Source organism: Trachemys scripta, chromosome 8 (assembly GCF_013100865.1).
Source record: "Trachemys scripta elegans isolate TJP31775 chromosome 8, CAS_Tse_1.0, whole genome shotgun sequence".
NCBI lineage: Eukaryota > Metazoa > Chordata > Testudines > Emydidae > Trachemys > Trachemys scripta.
The window spans coordinates 74,375,916-74,399,167 of record NC_048305.1 but is presented as its reverse complement, the minus strand read 5'-3'; the positions used below and the strand labels follow the sequence as shown (position 1 = coordinate 74,399,167).

The 23,252-nt window shown below is 46.9% G+C and overlaps 1 protein-coding gene across 1 annotated transcript in view; it reads left to right on the top strand.

The window, feature by feature from the left end:
- The window catches only part of ABCD3 (ATP binding cassette subfamily D member 3), a 72,340-nt gene extending 66,517 nt beyond the window's left edge, over positions 1–5,823 (top strand). Inside the window, exons 21-23 of the mRNA XM_034778556.1 lie at positions 631–735; positions 2,352–2,408; positions 3,993–5,823. Coding sequence (XP_034634447.1) covers positions 631–735; positions 2,352–2,408; positions 3,993–4,070 — 240 coding nt within the window. The 3' untranslated portion in view covers positions 4,071–5,823. The remainder of the gene's footprint in view (positions 1–630; positions 736–2,351; positions 2,409–3,992) is intronic.
- The last annotated feature ends 17,429 nt before the right edge of the window (positions 5,824–23,252 follow it).

Below are 23,252 nucleotides of genomic sequence, written 5' to 3'. Positions count from 1 at the left end.
AATGATGGTATGGCAGTACATACACAACATTTCTGGGTTAATAAGTAACCACATAATTGTGGAAAGCTGCTTATATGTTACACATACACCTAAGATTATATTGTATGATAAACTATTACCATTTTTTAAATTAAGTATTCATATTGACCGTGACCTGCCTAATTGTCTGCTAGAAGACAAACTGACAAGACAGCAAAGAAAATTTTCATTGCACATTGGCTGTAACTCACTGTGCTTCAGTGTTACTCAAGTCTCTGATTATGGCATAGTAATGTACATATTACTGTATCTGCTGAACACTTAGGAGTAATGGGATGAAATCAGACTAAAATGTCTTTAAATTTCAAATGTTTTATCTCCATTTTTAGTTGTAAACTTAAATAGCTTATTGTTTTCATTTATGCCTTTTGGGGGGGAGAGGTAATGGCAGCACAAAAACTGAAGTTTTTGAGCAATTGTGTAAATATTTCAAACCATTTGTTAAAATGTTTGTTATATTTCCAATAGATTATAGTAGTTTCATCTCTTAAATGCTCATTTAGACAATAGATTATGCTATTCTAAAGATGAAGAAACTTGCATTGTCCTTGTTCTCTCTATTCACAAATGGTGTATTGTTTTGCATTCCAGATGGCAAGGTTATTTTATCATAAACCTCAGTTTGCAATTCTGGATGAATGTACAAGTGCTGTTAGCGTTGATGTAGAAGGCTACATTTACAGTCATTGCCGGAAAGTAAGTTTGTTTTGTTTCTGTTTTTTTCTAGCTAAAGAAAGAAGGCTGAGATACATTTAAATTGTTCTTTGTGAATGTAATTTCTAATTTGGAGAATGTCAACTTGACGCATTGGTAAAACTGGACTTGATAATATTAAATTTCCAAAAACTTGATTAAAATGTGAAATGGAATCCAGATAACACCCAAAACAATCTTATTCTTTCCTTATGGAAAATAACCCTTCTCAGCAAGGCTGACAAAACAAAAGGACTTGTAAGTGAACCCTTTTTTGGAGATAGCCAGCAACACTAGGAGAACTTTCAAAAAAGTAAATGAAAAGGGAGTATTTAAAAAAAAACATCATGCTAACTTCTTTTCTATTCCCCATCCTCCCCCAGAATTCTCAAAAAAAAAAAAAAAAAATCTACCCCGTCATATGAGATGTGGTAGGAGAAATATCAAGGGGGTTGATTTCTTTTTGGGGAAGGGGAGAAGGGTTTGAAAATAGAGATTATAATGGGAAACTTGCTTTAAATTTAACTATGTAGCAGTGATGTCCTTGGAAAGGAAACAGAAATTCTACTGGTACTGAAACCTTTATCCTAATCTCTCTGGGAGCAGGAGCGGGCCCTAAGATACTTTTTATAGTAGTAATTTTGACACTGGATGGGCTCTGTGTGAAAGAGCATCAGTTATAGGGGGGAGGGATAGCTCAGTGGTTTGAGCATTGACCTGCTAAACCCAGGGTTGTGAGTTCAATCTTTGAGGGGGCCATTTAGGGTTCTGGGGCAAAAATCTGTCTGGGGATTGGTCCTGCTTTGAGCAGGGGGGTTGGACTAGATGACTTCCTGAGGTCCCTTCCAACCCTGATATTCTATGATTCTTCTATTTCATTGTTTAAGTACATTTACCATTTGGATGTCAGGTTGTACTGCTTTCTATTTTGAGGATTTACCATTGCAAAGTGGCTGATAATGCATCCCTCTGGAAAATCAAACTCCTTGTCAGCTGTCTATTACAGAAGGTTAAAAAACAAATAGTATGATTATTATCACTTTCATTTTTGTTTGTTTTAATCATTAACCATTTACAGCTTAACCATTCAGTACAGTTGCAACTGTTGCTTACAGGTGATTTTAAAGGTGAATTTTTTGTTGCATTTAAGAAGCACTTTAAGTTCTTAAATCATTAACATCATACACTTTAGTTAGCAATCAAATACATTTAAAAACAAAATATTTGGAAATAATTTCCTCTTTTACTTACCTGCTAGGGCGCAAGTTCAGGAATTTGTCTTTTGTGTAAGAGCCTATGATATTGCTAACATCTATACACAGGGAGTGAACATTTTAGCCTGAAATTTTCAGCTATTGCAGGAAAAACAGAACATTTTAATCAGTAGGTTTAAAAAACCAAACCTAAAACCTTTTTTCTTTTTCCTCTAAAATGTGCAATATTGAGGCTACACACACATAGTATAAATGATTTAAGGCCTTAAAGCTTTTCTATTTATTAGTATGAGCATTTAGTTTCATCTTTTAAAATATTACCAAGTGTGAGGGATTGAGGCAATTAGTTGAATTTGTCTTATGGGTGAAGTTTTACTTAATGTTTGTATTCTCTTCTTACTATAGGTTGGCATCACTCTCTTCACTGTCTCTCACAGAAAGTCCCTCTGGAAACACCACGATGTAAGTCATTTTTATTTTTGTTGATGATGATTATGTATTTAGCCTTTTTGTGGGTATTAAATGAACTTTGAGTTTAGTTGCATTCAGATGTCTTGCTGTCCAACCAGACACACTCTTTTCAAAAAATAGTATCATAGATTATATTTTCATAGTCCAACAGCAGTATTTGAAGGATTCACAAAAAAGCTGTTATGAAAATCTAAGAAACTGACAGTTCTAAATTTATCTGTTCTGAAGGGTTATCCATATAAAATATTCAAAGTTAGTGTTTCTTCATCTGTGGACACTGATTAAAAGAGCCTGTAGCTAAACAATCCTGTAAAACTTTTCTTACGAAGCTGCTAATGCACATGTTTATAAAGGGCCTTTGTGCAATGCAAGATGTATTTTTAATTTTGGGGCTACTCCTTGTTTACTCTATAACTAAGTAAATTTTGTTATTGGTGGGAATTTAAATTTTGTGTGCGCACTGAGGTATAATGAAGAGAACACGTCTGTAAGTATAAAAAATAAATCTGATAGTTGAAATATACATGGCTTTTATAATCCTATAAAATAGTTTTGGCAAATGTTTCCCCTTCCAGTTACAATAAAATATGATTACCCCCAGGGGGGGGAAGGGGGTGTAGGTAGTGGAACGTAAAATCTGTGGATATTTTCAGGTAGGGATTGGGGAATTCAATGTTCATGAAGATATTTGGGAAAAGGAATGTTAAACATTCTAAACATGTAAAACTATGATACAAGGTATTCCTTTTCTCCCCTAAGTTCTTTCTCATAATCTGTTATCATAGTCCTCAAATGGATAAAATAATGATTGTAATAAATAATAATTGAAGAAATAATTTTAATCTTAGAAAATATATAAAATTTGAAGCTCTGTGGGGATACTCCTTCGCTAATTTCTGTCCTGCAGCACCAGCCAAATCTTAAATCAATATTCATTTAACAAGAGCCTGATTTTCAAAAAGCACATGCGTAGTTTGTATATGCAAAAATGGAGTCAATTGTCTAAGTCAACATTTCTTGGTCAAGGTATAGTTAAGGTCTAGACTCCAGAGAAAATAATAAAAAAAGCCCAATAATAATGACGATGATAAGAAAATAAAAAGATGTTGGGGTCCATTCAAAAGTGTCTCGTGGTCCAGGTTTGGCCCACAGTCTGCCTATTAACTACCCCGATGTACACCATTTCACACCTAATTTATGCACACATTTCTGCAATTCAGGTATTGGTGTAAGTGGCTCACTATGTGTAAAAATACCAGATTTGTACACAGAATTATAATTATGCATGCAAATTAGGCATCTGTCACAACAAACCAAATCCCAGTGATGAGCAATATGACCAACTAGCGGAAGATAGAGACAGAACATATCCAAAAAAATCATACGATGTTATTCCTCAAAGGCAATTGAATTGGCTAAGCATTGCAGTAGGAGATCATCCTCTGACCAGTTGATTTAGGGTTTTAGTTTTTTGTTTAACAAATTATTTGCTTATACAATTTATTATGATAAACAAAGCTAATATAAAAATATTTTTTATATTTTGGTTGATGATGTAAATTTTTCATTCCACAGTTTTACCTGCACATGGATGGTAGAGGAAATTACGAGTTCAAGAAGATAACTGAAGACACAGTTGAATTTGGATCTTAAAATCCGTAAAGCTGCAACTACTACAGAGACTGATAATTACAGAGAACATGTAGAAAGGAAAAGTACATAGCAAGATAAAAGTACTTGGCTTGTTTTTAAACAAATTAACTAGGTATAGGATAATCCAAAGCAAGCTATTAAGCATTTATTATTATGTAGGATATTGCTAATTGTGTATATGTTGGTTTAATTATTAATATGTACTAAGAATGTCCTTATTCTTGTGGTTAAAAACCTGCCTAAATTAAATTGGGCTTAAATCAATATAACCTGATTCATCCTGGGATGTAAACCATTTGAAGTCAGCTGATTTGACTTTTATGGACCTTCCTTTCCTTCAGTGAAGAACTCTGTTAAAATTAGGATTACTACCTCTCCTGTTTCTGGCAACAATTCTGGATTTTCACTATCTAGTCTATGCATACTTCTGAATTATCTCACATGATGCAGGATGTCCTCCCCTTTTCATAACTGTAACCTACTAGCCTGTACAGTGCCAGACCTGGGTAGAAGCCAAGCTTTGTGATAGGTGTTGTATGTGCACCATTTATGGTGCAGGATGGACTGAATCCAAGATGGCAGGAGCCTAATTCCCTCTGCTGTTAAAGAGATTAGACCTGATCCACTGTGGATCCCTAGGCCTTTTCAGCCTGTCTGTCCACAGTTCTCCTGTGTGTCTCACTGTCTCCCATTCTTCCCCCATTCAACAAAAGCAATGCTGAACTGTTTTCTCCTCATCCCCCAGAAAAAGGAGTTGAACCAAATGGGGAGATTTGGGAAGAAATTGAGATGGAAGGGAACTGAAAGAAAAAATAATAGTAGTGAAAATGGTATTCTGTATTTCAGGGGTCTGGGTCCTTGAATATTTTTCATTTGGAGTTGTGTAGACACACATGACAGCTCTGGGAAGTTGAAGTATGATTTTAGTTCCCACAGCAATGGTGGAGGAGGGAGAATTATTAAAGGACCTATCTGCCTATTGAAGTCATAGGAGCTTTGCCACTGACACTAATGGGATCAAGAATTGGGCCCAAAGTGTATCCTTCTAAAACTCTTAGCATGCCTCCTTGAAAGCAACATTTTGTTGCTCAGTAGCAGACTTCCAATTGTCCTCTTTGCTCCCAATCCTGGGATGTGTGATGGTGGTCTTCCATCAGAATCCTTCTTTGTCCCTCTTGTTAAAATAGGATGTACCCTGTCCAGCTGCAGTATAGGTTTGGGTTTTAAGAGGGAGTGATGATGGTAGCTTCTGTTTTGCTATCCATTTCTTTTATGTGATGTCTGGGATGCCACATCTCAAAATTCATCAAAATTTGACTCCACATCCTGAGGATTTTTAGGCAATTTTAATGTAAATTAGTAAATCATATGACAATGGTCCTCAAACAGTGAGCCATGGACCACTAGTTCATGGAGTGCTGGTTCTTTTATTACAACTGCCAAATCTCATTAAAAGACAGCTAAAAATACATTAAATACTTTCCTAATATTACTTTTCCATGTAAACAATTACTGTAGTTGCCACATGATTTTAAGTGATCACAAATGCAAAAAGAGATGGTTTGTGTGATCAGGAATGGGAGGCTGGTGGTCCATGAGACTGTACACTATGAAAACATTTAAAAATCCCTGCCAAATTCCTGCCATACACTGATGTTCTTCTGGTGGCTCTGTAGTGTTGCACACATGATGTAACATAGGAATGCACTACATGAAGACATGCACTAAATACATAATAAATGTGATCTCTGTACATCTTTTATCAAGGTTTTCTTTTTTTATAATCAATATACACTTTGGTGTATATCTTCCTCTTAGTGACTAATTCAGCTCTGTGAATACTGAATACCATCTTTTGTATTAAGATTGTTACTTATTATTTTCCCCTTTTATCTTAAAACTTGAGGTTATTACACTTCTTACCCATACAACTCACAATTAAAATACTCTTACATAGAAGAAGAAATGCCAGTGACCTCATGTCTTAGTACAGGTACCCACTGACATAGGCAATAAATTCAACATGTTAAATAGCATCAGTGAAACTCCAAAAGGCATGTGTTTGCAGCTTAACTGCATCCATGGATCACCTGACACTGAAATAAACTGTTTCATTCAGCAAGATGGCAGTTAGCTTTTTTACCAGTTTTTAATTCAAATTCTTAAACACTGATATCAGACTAATTTATAGTGAAGCAAGTGGTGCTGCTATATGTGAGATTTTAGTGTTTTCATGCGTCTGACGAAGTGGGTATTCACCCACGAAAGCTTATGCTCCAATACATCTGTTAGTCTTAAAGGTGCCACAGGACTCTGTTGCTTTTTACAGATCCAGACTAACATGGCTACCCCTCTGATACTATATTTTCAGGGTTTACCATAATGGCTGTTTTGTGAAAGTTGTCACCCAATTGCAATTTTTTTAAGAACTGTTTTAGTAGCTTTTTAGAGAGACAAAGCAAAGAATATTTCTCCAAATTCAAATATCTGTTTTTATTCTTTTGGCTAGAGAGAAGTTTGTGGTAATGTAAAGTAGCGGATTTGGGATATTTTTTTTTTTTAATGTATTCATGTAGTTTTGACACTAACAAGCAGAAACCACTCAATGTGCGTTTATATATCATCCTCAGCAGCAAGTCCAAGGGTGCTTTACAATTCAACATTGACTAGTAACAGCACTGAGCATAAACTTTTTCAATTTTGCCTTAAAACGAAAACAGATCCAGCTTCATAAACAAGGAGAAATGGGCCTGCTCCTGTTGTGTACTGAAGTCAGTTTGAGAATCAAGGGTCATCTCCTCATTTAATTCCTAAAAGCTCTAGTTTATATTGTGGATATATCAAAGAATAACCTGGTGAGCAACGAGAAATATATAGTAAAAACAATTTGGAAGGATATTCTAGACCACTGTTCTTTAAAAGATTACATAAAAACACCTTAAAGTATAAACTTTTATTGTCAATGAAGAGATTTTTAATCCGGTGAAAATGATTTAGTTCAGTTATAAAATGGAGCTGTGGTATATATTGGTTGTAGTCTTTTTTTTTTTTTTTTTAATTGCTCAAGCTGGAAGTGTGAAAATCATCGGTCATAGTGAGAATGAAAGTATTGATAAAAGCATCTCCATATCCTCAACGACGGAGTCTCAAGCTGTGATATTTCAAAATAGCACTAGTGGTAGTCAGAGATGGTTACATTTCCTAGGTGTTGGGAGATATTCCTGTATATGTACATACTGTAGTTTTTAAAGCGCTGTGAGAAGAAAGGCGCTATATAAATGTAAGATATTTAAGTGCCTCTGGAATAATAAATCTGAAGAGAAAATTGCATTAGGCTTTTTATATTTGTTGATGGTATAATTAGTAATTGTCTTGTGTAACAATACAGGAAGGGTAGATGTTCGACAAACCTAGAACCAATGAGACTTGAATTATTTAGGTCAACTTTATAAAATTCTATTACATCAGAGTATGAATTTCATACAAACAATCAGTCAAACTGTAATCAGTGTAAGTTAATGGAAAGAAGAGTAGTTTAGCTTGTAATGTAGATGGTGCAAGATGATAGTCATCACTATTACATAAAGTATAGTTGAGACCTTGTTGAATATCACCCGAAGCATGTTTTGTCTTACGGCAGTGGTAGAAGGGACAAATCCATTTTATGCTAGCAGTAAAACCATTTTCAACACCAGCTGATTGAAGGCCGGAGGACCAGTTGCTGAAAAACATTGTCAGCCCTGGATCAAATTCCTAATGTAGATAGAGCCTAAAACAACCAGCTCACTTCATACGTGCCTTTAGCCAACTATCAGATAGCAATAATTATTTACTGGGTCAAATTTGAACAAATAACTTATAAGTGAGAGATGTAATTTTTCTTTACTAATCTTGTGAGCAAATCCATTCCCTCAGTAAGACAAAGTTAATATGCTATATCTATGCAAAGAAAATTTACATTGATTCTTGCTGGGAATTTCACCAGTAGAGATGCAGCCACAGTGGTAGCTTTAATCTTTTTGTGTGAGTAATAGATTTTATGCTGCTTAGAATCATAGAATATCAGGGTTGGAAGGGACCTCAGGAGGTCATCTAGTCCAACCCCCTGCTCAAAGCAGGACCAATTCCCAACTAAATCATCTCAGCCAGGGCTTTGTCAAGTCGGACCTTAAAAACCTCTAAGGAAGGATATTCCACTACCTCCCTAGGTAACCCATTCCAGTGCTTCACCACCCTCCTAGTGAAAAAGTTTTTCCTAATATCCAACTTAAACCTCCCCCGCTGCAACTTGAGACCATTACTCCTTGTTCTGTCATCAGGTACCACTGAGAACAGTCTAGATCCATCCTCTTTGGAACCCCCTTTCAGGTAGTTGAAAGCATCTATCAAATCCCCGCTCATTCTTCTCTTCTGCAGACTAAACAATTCCAGTTCCCTCAGCCTCTCCTCATAAGTCATGAGCTCCAGCCCCCTAATCATTTTTGTTGCCCTCCATTGGACTCTTTCCAATTTTTCCACATCCTTCCTGTAGTTTGGGTCCCAAAACTGGACGATGAGGCCTCACCAATGTTGAATACAGGGGAAAGATCACGTCCCTTGATCTGCTGGCAATGCCCCTACTTATACAGCCCAAAATGCCATTAGCCTTCTTGGCAACAAGGGCACACTGTTGACTCATATCCAGCTTCTCATCCACTGTAACCCCTAGGTCCTTTTCTGCAGAACTGCTTCCTAGCCACTCAGTCCCTAGTCTGTAACAGTGAATGGGATTCTTCCATCCTAAGTGCAGGACTCTGCACTTGTCCTTGTTGAACCTCATCAGATTTCTTTTGGCCCAATCCTCTAATTTGTCTAGGTCCCTCTGTATCCTATTCCTACCCTCCAGCGTATCTACCACTCCTCCCATTTTAGTGTCATCTGCAAACTTGCTGAGAGTGCAGTCCACGCCATCCTCCAGATCATTAATGAAGATATTGAACAAAACCGGCCCCAGGACCAATCCTTGTGGCACTCCACTTGAAACCGGCTGCCAACTAGACATGGAGCCGTTGATCACTACCCGTTGAGCCCGACGATCTAGCCAGCTTTTTATCCACCTTCTAGTCCGTTCATCCAGCCCATACTTCAACTTGCTGGCAAGAATACTGTGGGAAATTGTATCAAAAGCTTTGCTAAAGTCAAGGAATAATACATCCACTGCTTTCCCCTCATCCACAGAGCCAGTTATCTCCTCATAGAAGGCAATTAGGTTAGTCAGGCATGACTTGCCCTTGGTGAATCCATGCTGACTGTTCCTGATCACTTTCCTCTCCTCTAAGTGCTTCAGAATTGATTCCTTGAGGACCTGCTCCATGATTTTTCCAGGGACTGAGGTGAGGCTGACTGGCCTGTAGTTCCCTGGATATTCCTCCTTCCCTTTTTTAAAGATGGGCACTACATTAGCCTTTTTCCAGTCATCCGGGACCTCCCCTGATCACCATGAGTTTTCAAAAATAATGGCCAATGGCTCCGCAATCACATCCGCCAACTCCTTTAGCACCCTCGGATGCAGTGCATCCGGCCCCATGGACTTGTGCTCATCCAGTTTTTCTAAATAGTTCTGAACCACTTCTTTGTCCACAGCGGGCTGGTCACCTTCTCCCCATACTGTGCTGCCCAGTGCAGCAGTCTGGGAGCTGACCTTGTTCGTGAAGACAGAGGCAAAAAAATCATTGAGTACATTAGTTTTTTCCACATCCTCTGTCACTAGGTTGCCTCCCTCATTCAGTAAGGGGCCCACACTTTCTTTGACTTTTTTTCTTGTTGCTAACATACCTGAAGAAACCCTTCTTGTTACTCTTAACATCTCTTGCTAGCTGCAACTCCAAGTGTGACTTGGCCTTCCTGATTTCACTCCTGCATGCCTGAGCAATATTTTTATACTCCTCCCTGGTCATTTGTCCAATCTTCCACTTCTTGTAAGCTGCTTTTTTGTGTTTAAGTTTGGCAAGGATTTCACTGTTAAGCCAAGCTGGTCGCCTGCCATATTTACTGTTCTTTCTACACATCAGGATGGTTTGTTCCTGCAACCTCAATAAGGATTCTTTAAAATACAGCCAGCTCTCCTGGACTCCTTTCCCCCTCATGTTATTCTCCCAGGGGATCCTGCCCATCAGTTCCCTGAGGGAGTCAAAGTCTGCTTTTCTGAACTCCAGGGTCTGTATTCTGCTGCTCTCCTTTCTTCCTTGTGTCAGTATCCTGAATTTGACCATCTCATGGTCACTGCCTCCCAGGTTCCCATTCACTTTTGCTACCCCTACTAATTCTTCCCAGTTTGTGAGCAGCAGGTCAAGAAGAGCTCTGCCCCTAGTTGGTTCCTCCAGCACTTGCACCAGGAAATTGTCCCCTACACTTTTCAAAAACTTCCTGGATTGTCTGTGCATCGCTGTATTGCTCTCCCAGCAGATATCAGGGTGATTAAAGTCTCCCATGAGAACCAGGGCCTGCGATCTAGTAACTTCTGCTAGTTGCCGGAAGAAAGGCTCGTCCACCTCATCCCCTTGGTCTGGTGGTCTATAGCAGACTCCCACCACGACATCACCCTTGTTGCTCACACTTCTTAATCCAGAGAGACTCGGGTTTTTCTGCAGTTTCATACCAGAGCTCTGAGCAGTCATACTCCTCTCTTACTTACAGTGCATCTCCCCCACCTTTTCTGCTGCTAAAACCTTAAAATTTTTTTTGCTTTTGTGGAATAGTCTGATTTATTTAACACATGAAGTAATTTTCCATTACAGTCTTGCTCCAGTTGACCTCATGGCACAATGAGACTTAGTTACACAACATCAAGTTCATTTTCAAAAATCAAGTTTAAGGTCTCAACTTTATCTTCAAGATACTCCAGCAGCCTGGGATGAGCATATCTAAAAGACCACCTAAAGCTCCGGGATTAAGAGCATGGTCAACAACTCTGCTCCTCCGGCACAGTGGAACTTTCTACCACAAGGTTTAAAGCTTGTCTGTGCTAACTCAACAGCTATTCTGAAACTATGGAATGAACTCCAGTAGGAACTAAGGAAACCTTCACCATCTTCTGCCCTTGTGTGCCAAAGGAATCTTCCCTCTCTCCCCACCCCCCCACACCAAACAAACCACTCCACACACAATTCTTCCTCTGGAAGAGGAGAGCATGGACTGAATGTAACAGTTATTACTCATGTTGCTTAATGCATTATTGCCAGGTGCTCAGATATTACATTCCCCTCATTACAGTAAGAAAAGTATTCTATATATAGGTTTTTAAAGGTAAGTGTCAAATTCCCATAGGTACCACTTGAAGATAGCTTGTAGTATGGGGAGAATGGCAACATGGTATTATACTATTAAATATAAACTCAGTGCTACATAATAGGATGAAGTAGGATGGTGAGAGAAGGAATAAGGGTATGACACTCATTATGACTTTCTGTTTCTGTAATTCCATTCAACGGTGACTTGTGCAGAAATATAAGCCACCACTTAATAGTCCTTTCCACTAAATGGCAATTAGTAACTCTTTAGAAGACTGTTTCCACTCAAAACCATAGAGATTTTCATCTCTACATAGTGTTTATGTCCAGAAAGAAGGAATAATGTCCCCAAACTCTGAGGATGGGAGGGAGGGGACAGATACATTCAGTGATTCCTAGTTGAAATGCTGACCCTCAGCAGGGGGTGAATGAGAGCTATGCACCACTTAAATCAGGGGTGGGCAAACAATGGTTGATGGGCCACATCTGACCCATGGGACCATCCTGCCCGGCCCCCAAGCTCCTGGCCCGGGAGGCTTGCCTGCAGCCCCTCCTCCGCTGTTCCCCCTTGCCTGCAGCCTCAGTTTGCGCCGGCAGCAGAGCGAGCAATGCTCTGGACAGCGGGGCTGTGAGCTCCTGGGGCAGCACAGCTGCAGAGCCCGGCCTGACCCAGTGCTCTGTGCTACATGGTGGCAGCGTGGCGTGGCTCCAGCGCCGCCAGCCACCAGTTCTCCAGGCAGCGTGGTAAGGGGGCAGGGAGCAGGGGCAGTTGGGTAGAGGGCTGGGGAGTTTGGGGTGGTGGTCAGAGGGTGGGAGTGTGGATGGTGGTCGGGGAGGAAATGGGTTGAATGGGGGCGATCAGGAAGGAAGGGGGGTTGGATGGGGCAGCAGGGGGCAGTCAGTGGCAGGGGTTCTGAGGGAAGTCGGGGGAAGGGGTGGTTGGATGGGCAGGGGTCCTGGGGGGGCCATCAGGAATGAGAGGAGGGGTTGGATGGGGTGGCAGGGGTCCGGGGCAGTCAGGGAGCGGGATGTGTGGATTCGGCTGAGCTGAGCTGTGGGGGTTCCTCCTGCCACCAGCTGGCAGCTCTGAGCTGCGAGGGTTCCTCCTGTTGCCAGGAGCTGCAGGGGTCCCCTCTGCAGTGGTGGGGAGCTGCGGGGGTCCCCGTGCTGCCTGCAGGTAGCTCCTGGAGACCCCTCAGCCACCCGCAGTGGTGGGGAGCTGCGGGGAGCTTCTGCTGCCTGGCACAGCGGGGGTACTCCACAGTTCTTTTTCGAGTGATTGCTCAGGTGTATTCCACTATAGGTGTGTGTGCTTGCCACGTGCACCGGTGCCGGAAGTTTTTCCCTTAGCAGTATCCGTAATGGCGGAGCACCGCTGCGACCCCTGGAGTGGTGCCGGTATATCACGCCATAAAGGGGGCTGCGTGCTCCCCCCACCCTCAGTTCCTTCTTGCCGCCAGTGAAGATAGACAGAACTTGCTCCAGCTTAGTGTAGCTGCAGTGTATCTAGCTTAGTGGTATCCGGTTCACTGATCTTTCGTGAGTGCCTGGCTCGGGGCATGCCCCATGGCCCAGGCTTCAAGTCGTGTGATTCCTGTCGCAATTCTATGCCCAGAAGCGATCCCCACAATCAGTGTCTCTGCTGTTTGGGCAAGTCTCACGTTAGTGAGAAGTGCAAGATCTGCCGCTCCTTCAAGCCACGGACGAAGAAGGAGTGTGAGATCCGACTCCAGGCTCTTTTAATGGAGTCGGCATTGGCCCCAGCACTGCTGCGTTGAGCTGACACCGTGCGGGGCTCCACGTCGTCGGCACGTGGTGAAGCGCCTCCGGTGCGCCGTTCTGAATCGGCACCCGGCACCGCGTCCTCAGTGCTCAGCAAAGCACCATCGACGTCACGGCACTGCTCCCCAGCTAAGAAGCCAGGAAAGTCTCAGCAGCGCCGGGAAAAGAACAGGGATGGGGCCAGAGCCAAGTTGGGCAGCCCGCGATCCCCACTGAGACAGAGACCTCCGACTCACGCTGAGCGGAGTAGTCCAGTCCCGTCCGTGTGAGCCTCACCAGAGGTACGCATGCTTTCGACGCCGGAGGCAGCTCAGGCCGCGCGCAATATACTGACACTTCCAGTGACGGGAGCGCCGCCACAGTCGGGCTCCAGGTCCCGTGGAAAGCGGCTTTTGGGCACCCATCAGCACTCCCCGGAGGTGTCGCAGGCCGAGGCACCTTCCCGGGTCGAGGTGCCTATTAGAGCCCCACGTCGCACGTTGACTCCGCGTCTGGACTCGTCCAAAAGCGGATCCCACTCCTCCGGCCTTGAGTGCCGTCGAGGAGGAGGCAAGAGACAGCACCATTCCTCTTCCAGCGAGTCCGAGAGGGATAGGTCACGACGCCGTTGACACCGACGCTCCTACTCGGGCGCCCGCCGTCACATGCTCGCAGCGTATCCCGAGAGTCCCCGGCACCGAGGCACCATGGCCACAGATGCAGTAAGGAGTCCAGGGACAGCTCCTCGGACATATATGTCTCGACCTCCTCTAGGTCGAAGTCTCGGGGAAGGAGTCATCACGATCGGGACCACGCCAGCCGCTCTTACGGCACCATGCATTCCTCCCACACCTCGGCATCGGCTCGCAGCCGTCTCTCCCAGGGTCGCATCGCACTGCAGGACCAACCCTGCCCTGCCAGCGCCAGATGCGCCTCTGCTCCAGGCCATGCCCTGGGAGGGACAGAAGTGCCAGTGGGTACCGTGGCCTCAAGCACCTGCGCAGTCAGGCCCTTGCTCCGTGGCTGGAGCTTCTCAGTGCCGACCCGCATCACCTTCACGGCACCGAGATCAACTTGTGGGTGCCGAACCCCCGGCACCAACTCCGGCACCGAACCTGGATGTGGAGCCCAGGGTGCCGTTAGCCGCTGAGGGCGCCACGCCGCCCACCCCTTCGGCATAGGGCGATTCGGTTGCGGTACCGCCTCCTTCTTCCCAGGAAGACTTTAAAGTCTACCAAGAGCTGCTTCGAAGGGTGGCAGCCAACCTCGAGTTCCGGGCTGAGGAGATGGAGGAGCCTCCGACACCCTCTTCAGTGTCCTCGCCTTCTCGGTACCGGAGCATGTGGTGCTTCCTTTCCATCAGGGAGTTGCCAACATCACCACTGGCCTTTGGCAGACCCCGGCCTCTCTTGGGCCTATTTCCAAAAAGGCCGAGAGGAAGTACTTCGTCCCCGCAAGGGGTCTTGAGTACCTTTATACTCACCCAGCTCCAAACTCCCTAGTGGTTGAATCGGTCCACCACCGTGAACAGAATGGCGAGCCCGTGCCCACACCAAAGGACAAGGATGCTCGTAGACTTGATGCCTTTGGTAAAAAGGTTTATTCGTCAACGAGTTTCCAGCTCAGAGTGGCCAACCATCAGGCACTTCTGAGCCGCTACGAGTTTAACCTGTGGGGATCCCTCCCCAAATTTGAGCCCCTCATTCCTGACAAGGAGGTGAAGGAGTTCAGGGCATTGGTTGAGGAGGGTCCGACCGCCGCCAAAGCAGCTCTCCAGGCAGCTTCAGACGCTGCAGACACAGCCGCTTGTTCGATGGCGACCGCTATCTCCATGCGATGTGTGGCGTGGCTCTCGCTTTCGGGGCTTTCGTCAGAATCCCAGTCCATAATGCAGGACCTGCCGTTTGATGGCAAGGCCCTTTTCGCGCACCAGACACCCGTCTGCACGGGATGAAGGACTCCTGTACCACCTTGCAGACGCTAGGCCTCTACGTCCTGCCCACTAAGGACAAACCCAGGCCTCAACCCTCTGCTCCGCAAGCTCGGGGCAGATATGAACCCCCGCCTAAGCAGCAGAGGGATCAAAGACATCCCAATGCCAATCCCGCTTGGCCCCATGGCCTGGGGCCTCGAAGGCCAAACGGCAGGGAAAACGGCATTTTTGACTTGTTGAGGGGGGTCACCGGGCCTATTGCCAGTGTACCCCCCACCCAGTTAATAAAGTTACCTTTTCTAAACCGTTTATTGGACTTCCCACTGCAGTGATCCCATATCACGTCGGACCAATGGATCCTCAGAACCATCTCCCAAGGGTACAAGCTGCAGTTTGTTTCAGCCCCTCCCACTTCTCCCCTGTCCGGGCGGCTGGATGGGTCCCCGGAGCATGCCTTACTCCTCTACCGGAAGTAGAGCGCCTCCTCTCTCTGGGAACGGTGGAACGGGTACCTTGGGGCAAGGGCAAGGGTTTTTACTCCAGGTATTTCCTCATCCCCAAGGCGAAGGGCGGGCTTCGGCCCATCCTCGACCTGCGGAACCTCAAGCAGTTTCTGGTGCATTGCAAATTCTGCATGGTGTCCCTGGCCTCTATTATTCCATCCCTAGACCAGGGGGATTGGTTTACTGCTCTGGACCTCCAGGATATGTACTTTCACATCCAAATTTTCGAGGGTCACAGGCGCTACCTCCGTTTCCTGGTAGGTCAGGACCACTTCCAATTTACAGTCCTACCCTTTGGCCTTTCTACTGCCCCCAGGGTATTTACAAAGTGTATGGCGGTGGTGGCGGCCCACCTCAGGAGACAAGGGCTGCAGATCTTCCCCTACCTCGACGACTGGCTGCTCAAGGGCCAGTCTCACGCTCTGGTGCAGCACCAGATGAAGTTCCTGCTAGACACCTGCGGGGCTCTAGGCCTACTGGTAAACGAGGAGAAATCCATGTTACTTCCAGTCCAGCATATACAATTCATAGGGGCGCTGCTAGATTCCCGAGTAGCCATGGCCTCCCTCCCACTGGACAGGTTCGAGACACTCAAGGCTCTCATCACCTCCATCACGGCTTTTCGGATAACCACAGCATGTGTGTGCCTTCAAATACTAGGCCACATGGCAGCATGCACCTATGTGGTGCGACATGCCAGGCTTCGGATGAGGCCCCTCCAGCTTTGGCTGGCCTCCCGGTACTCCCAGGCCAGGGACGGCCTGGACGAGGTGGTCACAGTGCCGCCCAGGGTGGTGGCAGACCTCCATTGGTGGTCCTTCCCGAGCAACATGCTCTGGGGTATCCCCTTCTGAGAGCTTCATCCCTCACTAGATCTAGTGTCGGACGCCTCGGACTTGAGCTGGGGAGCCCACGTGGGGGATTTCAGGACCCAGGGTATGTGGTCACCAGAGGAGCTAACCCTGCACATAAATGTCAGGGAGCTCAGGGCCGTACCCCTGGTGTGCATGGCATTTCGCCAGCACATACAAGGGAAGGTGGTCAGAGTCCTCTCAGACAACACGACCGCCATGTACTACATCAACAAACAGGGGGGCATGCGTTCCTGGGCCTTATGCCAGGAAGCCCAGCTCCTGTGGGAGTTTTGTATAGCCCACAGTATACTCCTTCGGGCCTTTTACCTGCCCGGCAAGAGCAACAGGCTCACGGACCGCCTGAGCAGGGTATTCTCCCAGCAACACGAGTGGTCCCTGCACAAGGAGGTGACCAGGTGGATCTTCCTACAGTGGGGTGCTCCCCAGGTAGACCTGTTCGCCACCGCCCAGAATTGACAGTGTCCTCGATTCTGCTCCAGAGCAGGAGAGGGCAAAGGGGCCATATTGGATGCGTTCCTGCTCCCATGGTTGGGGCCCCTCTTGTACGCCTTCCTGCCCTTCCCCTTAATAGACAGGGTCCTACAGAAGGTGAAGTCAGACAAGGCGAGGATGATCCTCATAGCCCCGGATTGGGCCCGTCAGCATTGGTACGGGTCCCTGCTGCAACTCTTAGCGGCCCCTCCTTGCAGGCTGCTGCTACGCCCGGACCTCCTCTCCCAGGAGGAAGGTCGCCTCCTCCATCCCAACCTAGCCGCGCTCCATCTGACAGTGTGGCTGCTTCGTGGTTGAATGAGGAGGAAGGGAGGAGTTCTGAAGATGTGAGAAGGGTCCTGCTGGAATGTAGGAAACCCACCACGCGGCAAACCTACCTGGCTAAGTGGTATAGGTTCTCTATGTGGGCGAGGGATAGAGGTTTCTCTCCCTCTTCTGCTCCTATCCAGCTTGTCCTCGATTACCTCCTGTCCCTTCGGACCCAAGGCCTGGCGCCCTCCTCCATCAGGGTGCACCTGGCTGCCATTTCAGCCTTCCATCCCTCGGTGCAGGGCCTGTCTGTGTTCTCCCATCACATGACGTCCCGGTTTCTGAAAGGGTTAGATCGGGCATTCCCTTATGCCAGACCCCCGGTCCCACTCTGGGATCTAAACCTGGTACTCTCCCAACTCACAGGGCCTCCCTTTGAGCCATTAGCCACGTGTTCATGGTCCCACCTGTCATGGAAGGTGGCGTTCTTAGTGGCTATCACCTCAGCCCGCCGGGTCTCCGAGCTCAGGGCCCTGACCTCTGAACCGCCATATACAGTCTTTCATAAAACAAGGTTCAGCTCCGCCCTCACCCTGCCTTTTTGCCGAAGGTGGTCTCTGCTTTCCATATGGATCAGGAGATTTTTCCTCCCGATCCTCTGTCCTAAGCCCCATTCCTCCAATGAGGAATGCCGCCTGCACATATTAGACATGCGCAGAGCGCTGGCCTGTTACCTGTACAGAACCAGGCCATTTAGAAGGTCCCCCCAGCTTTTCATTGCTTCAGCTGAGCGCATGAGGGGGCAACCGGTCTCCACCCAGTGGATCTCCTGCTGGATCACTTCATGCATTCGCACCTGTTATGCCCTGGCAGGGGTTCCCCCGCCTCCTATAGTGAAGACTCATTCGACGAGAGCCCAGGCCTTGTCCGCGGCCTATGTGGCTCATGTAGAGTGACCAGACGTACCGATTTTATTGGGACTGTCCTGATATTTGCTTGTTTGTCCTGCGTCCCAACCGATGTTAGGTCGGGACACTGGACAAACAAGCAAATGCTCCGGAGCCCGGAAGTGCTCGCGCCCACCCCGACTCCGCCCCCTCAGTCCCCCATTGGCTCCCTCCCCAAATCCCCGCCTCTTCCCCAGACTCACCATTCCTCCTCCCTCCACAAGCGCTGGAGGGAGGCCCCGGAGATGGAGGAGGAGCACAGTGCCGTGAGTGAGAGTCCGGCCTGGCCCCAAGCAGGCAGGACTCAGTCGGGCGGTAGGGAGACGGCCTGCGGGGCCAGGCGGCGGCTGTTCTCCCTCCCCGAGCAGCGAGACTCGGGAGCAGCCGCTGCTGCAGCTCCCACTGCTGCAGGGGGAGGAAGCGGCCAATGGCCAAGCTCGGCGGCTGCGGCTCTGGCGCCCCAGAACCACCCGAGCTCAGGCCTGTTGCGGGGACCCAGCAGCACACACGCTGCGCCAAGCCCCTGGCCAGTTGCGTCTGGGCTGCTGCCCAGCTGGTGCTATCCCGCGGCAGCCCCGGGGCGGAGGCGTCGGCAGCCCAGCCCCATTCGTTCCCCTGCGGGACCCGAGCAAGATGGGGGGGCTGGGGCCTACTGCCCCCACTCCGGGGCCGCCCGCGGGATTGCACCAGCTGGGCAGCCAGCCCAGATGCGAGTGGCCAGGGGCTGGGCACGTGCAGCACGCACGCTGAGTTGTCACAGCAGGCCCAGGCTCGGGGGCTTCGGGGGCGCCAGAGCTGCAGCCGCCGAGTTTGGCCATCGGCCACTTCCTCCCCCTGCGGCAGTGGGAGCTGCAGCAGCGGCTGCTCCAAGTCCTGCTGCCCAGGTGGGGAGAACAGCCGCCGCCTGGCACACGGGCCGCCCCCCCTCCTCTCCCTCCAGTACCGCCCGACTGAGTCCTGCCTGCTTGGGGCCAGGCCGGACTCTCACTCACGGCACCGTGCTCCCCCTCCATCTCCGGGGCCTCCCTCCAGCACTTGTGGAGGAGGGTTGTGGGTTTTGTTGTTGTTTTGTTTTTTTGCCCCCCCCCCTGCCCCGCCCCCCCCCCCCGGCCCCCCCCCCCCCGGTCCCGATATTTGACCTGGGTGATCTGGTCACCCTAGGCTCATGTCCCTATTCAGGACATCGGTAGGGCTGCTACGTGGTCCTCTGTCCACACTTTCTCATCACACTATGTGATCGTCTCCCAGACAAGGGATGACGCCAGTTTTGGTAGGGCGGTGCTCCGCCCGGGTAACCCCTAAACATTTTTTTTTACACTTAAAACTCCTACCCGCCTCCATCAGGGATAGCTTGGAGTCACCTCTAGTGGAATACACATGAGCAATCACTCGAAGAAGAAAGGACAGTTCCGTAACTGGCATTCTTCGAGATGTGTTGCTCAGGTGTATTCCACGTCCCACCCTCCTTCCCCTCTGTCGGAGTTGTCTGGCGAGAAGGAAGGTGGGGGGAGCACGCAGCCCCCTTTATGGCGTGATATACCGGCACCACTCCAGGGGTCGCAGCGGTGCTCCACCACTACGGATACTGCTAAGGGAAAAACTTCCGGCACCGGTGCACGTGGCGAGCATACACACCTATAGTGGAATACACCTGAGCAACACATCTCGAAGAATGCCAGTTACGGAACAGGTAACTGTCCTTTCTCTGCCTCCGCAAGCAGCGGGGGACCCTGCAGCTCCCCGCGCTGGCTGAGTCATGGAGGTCTTTGGAAATCATGGATTCTGTGACCTCCGTGACTAAATCGCACCTTATAAATGACCACTTTAAAACATCTCCAAGCCTTGCAGTATGATTTTATTCAGTCTTTCATTAAAACTACACAGTAATAGGCAGCTATTTCTGCAGGTCCCTTGTGTGGTCACTAAAACAGGTTTCCCTCCCTTTGTGAGTTCACCACTGCCTTCTGTGGCTTTATTCCATAGTATACACTGAGTTTCCAGACCTTTCTATCGCTCTAGGGGGAAAGGAAATCTGTCAGTTTACACAGTAAATGCCTCTGATTGGCTAAATTTCCCCACCAGCTGGGGAAAGGCAGCTACTGAGAGTGTTTCATGTGCTGGGCGGGGGGCTTCCACAGCAGCTGGAGGAGCAGTCAGAGAAAGGAACAGGAGCGCTCCTAGCTCCTGCTAGGGGGCCTGCCCAGCCCCCTGTGCTGTCCTGTGGCAGTGTGGGGGAGAAGAAACTCACTCCCCAGCCCTGGAGCCCCCCCTTCAGCCAGTACCAGGAGGGGGGCAGAGGCCTAGCACAGTGTGGAGCAGCAACATGTGAAGAGGTGTGTTTGCCAGGCCTAGTTACTGGAGTGTGTGAGGGGGCAGCCAATTAACTAATGAGGGAGTCTCTGTGTGCAGGGTGGGGGATATAGCAGATTAATTCAGTTGGGGGAGTCTGTAGAGGGAAGAGCAGCTCAATTGATGAGGCCTCTTTTGTGGGAGGGGAGGTGGAAATGGCAGACTAATTTGAAGGGAGCAGCAGATAGCTGGGGGTGGGGCCTTTGTATGGGGGTGGACACAGCAATTGATGGGGGTTGTCAGGGTTCCCTCCACACTCTGAACTCTAGGGTACAGATGTGGGGACCCACATGAAAGACCCCCTAAGCTTATTTTTACCAACTTAGGTTAAAAACTTCCCCAAGGCACAAATTCTTCCTTGTCCTTGGACAGTATGCTGCCACCACCAAGTGAGTTAGACAAAGATTCAGGAAAAGGACCACTTGGAGTTCCTGTTTACCCCAAATATTCCCCACAGCCCCTTCACCCCCTTTCCTGAGGAGGCTTGAGAGTAACCAAGGTGAGCACAGACTAGACCCTTGGGTTTTGGGGATATTAAAAACCCAATCAGATTCTTAAAAACAGAACTTTTATTATAAGGAAAAAAATTAAAAGAGAAACCTCTGTAAAATCAGGATGGAAGGTAATTTTACAGGGTAATAAGAGTTAAAACACAGAGAATTTCCCTGTAGGCAAAACTTTAAAGTTACAAAAAAACAGGAATAAACCTCCCTCTTAGCATAGGGAAAATTCACAAGCTAAAACAAAAAATACCCTAACGCATTTCCTTGCTATTACTTAGTATTTCTGTTAAATGTATCATTTCAGTAAGAGCTGGATTACTTGCTTGGTCTCTCCCTTTGTCTCCCAAAAAAACCACCCAGAGCACAAAACAAAACCCTTCTCTCCCGTCCCCCCATTTAAAAATATTTTCTTTCCTCTATTGGTCCTTCTGGTCAGGTGCCAACCAGGTTATCTGAGCTTCTTAACCCTTTACAGGTAAAGAAGGGATTTTATGCTATCCTTAGATGTATTTTTATAATGGGGTAGTGTCTGGAGTCAGATGACTAGAGGTTTCTAGCTCCTCTCCCTTGGTGTGTGTGTGTGGGGGGGGGGAGGGGGAGGATCCCAGTAGGGAGAGCGCACAACAGCTCCCCTGTCACTGGGCTGGGAGGCCATGCAATGTCACTCTAGGATCTTATCTAAACTGGACTTTTGCCCGATTCCAACCACTGGTGTAGCTTTGCCAATGCAATCCTTGATGTAGGCAGCCAAAGGCACTAATTGGATCCACTGGGTTTATCCCGGCTTTGAAAGCCTGAGGGTAAACCACTGGTGTGAAGAGCAGCTTTGCCTACAGATGCTAGGTGTTGTGCTGGTACAGTTTCGTTAAAGGCTGTAATTGGGGCACGTCCCCAGTCAAGACAAAGCCTAATTTCATTTCTACAAATTTCTGCATGTTTATGGAAATTATTTTGCTGGAAGATGTTGGGACCCCTCAGCAGCCCAGCCCTTTAGGCAGGGGGACCCTGGAGCTCCCACGCACTGCAGTGGTGGGGGACCCAGGAGCCCCAGCCGCAATGGTTGCTGAACCCACCTAAACCTTTTGTCAGGGATATTTTTAGTGAAAGTCAGGGACAGGTCCCAGGTTATCGCCTGGGACCTGTCCCTGACTTTTACTAAAAATATCCTTAACAAAAACTTAGCCTTAATACTAAGTATTTTGTTCAGTTGTGTAATATTATTCATAAGCTGTAGATGGCACCATAACCAAAATAGCTTTACTGTTGTTTACTTGTGTCTGCAGATTTTATGTGTCACTGTTACATCCTTTTGCTGAATGATTGGCATGTGTTTTCCAAACCGAGCTGTAAAACTACCTTCTCAGAATGCCTTTTTCCATCATAAATATACTATTTTGACTAATTTATTTAATAAAGGAATTATGCCTAAACTCATACAAAGGATCAGTAAGTGACTAAATCTTTCCCAATCTTCTTCTCCAGAAGGAGAACTGAAAAGGTGCAATGCAAAAGTTTGAAATGTTCCTTATTAGGGTGAAACTAACAGATGAGCAATAAATAAATAAATTAAATAAAAATCCCATATTCCTTGCGCACCAGCTTCCGTGAAAGTTTTTGTGTGTCCAGTGAACTGAAGACGTGTGTGAAGACAAGAGAAGCAAAAGACTGGATAAATGTAGATCTCTAATTCTAATAGTGTATATCATCTTCTGTTAGTAATATAGACAATGTCTTTCCCAGTCCAGTGTAATGTACATCTTTCTTGACAATCACACTGTTGCTTCTCGGTCGCTTTCCAGTTTGCTTCCCACTTGTTGTGCTAATTGTTTCCATTGTCTCAAACTACTTGTATTTCTCTGATGCGTCCCCATTTCTTCTGAAATATCAAAATAAGTTTCTCATACAACTGTTATCTGGTACCCAAATATGGCGGTGTGTGCACTAGAAATACCAGGGTGGCTAGATAGACAACTATGTGAAATAAAAGCCTGGGTTATATTCAAAATAAATCAATTTTTTGAGGCTTTTTGCCATCAGTGTGTTTGAGGTTATATTTTCAATATTTTTTTTAAATAGATTGTTCTATTTTTCCAATAAAATTTCTTCATGAGACATGCCCAATCTCGCTCACTGAGAAGGAAATGCATTCGTTTAGGAGCTGAGTAACTTTAGGGTTACCATACGTCCGGATTTTCCCGGACATGTCCGGCTTTTGGGGGCTCAAATCCCCGTCCGGGGGGAAATCCCCAAAAGCCGGGCATGTCCGGGAAAATCGGGAGGGCTCGGCTGGGGCCTCTTTGGC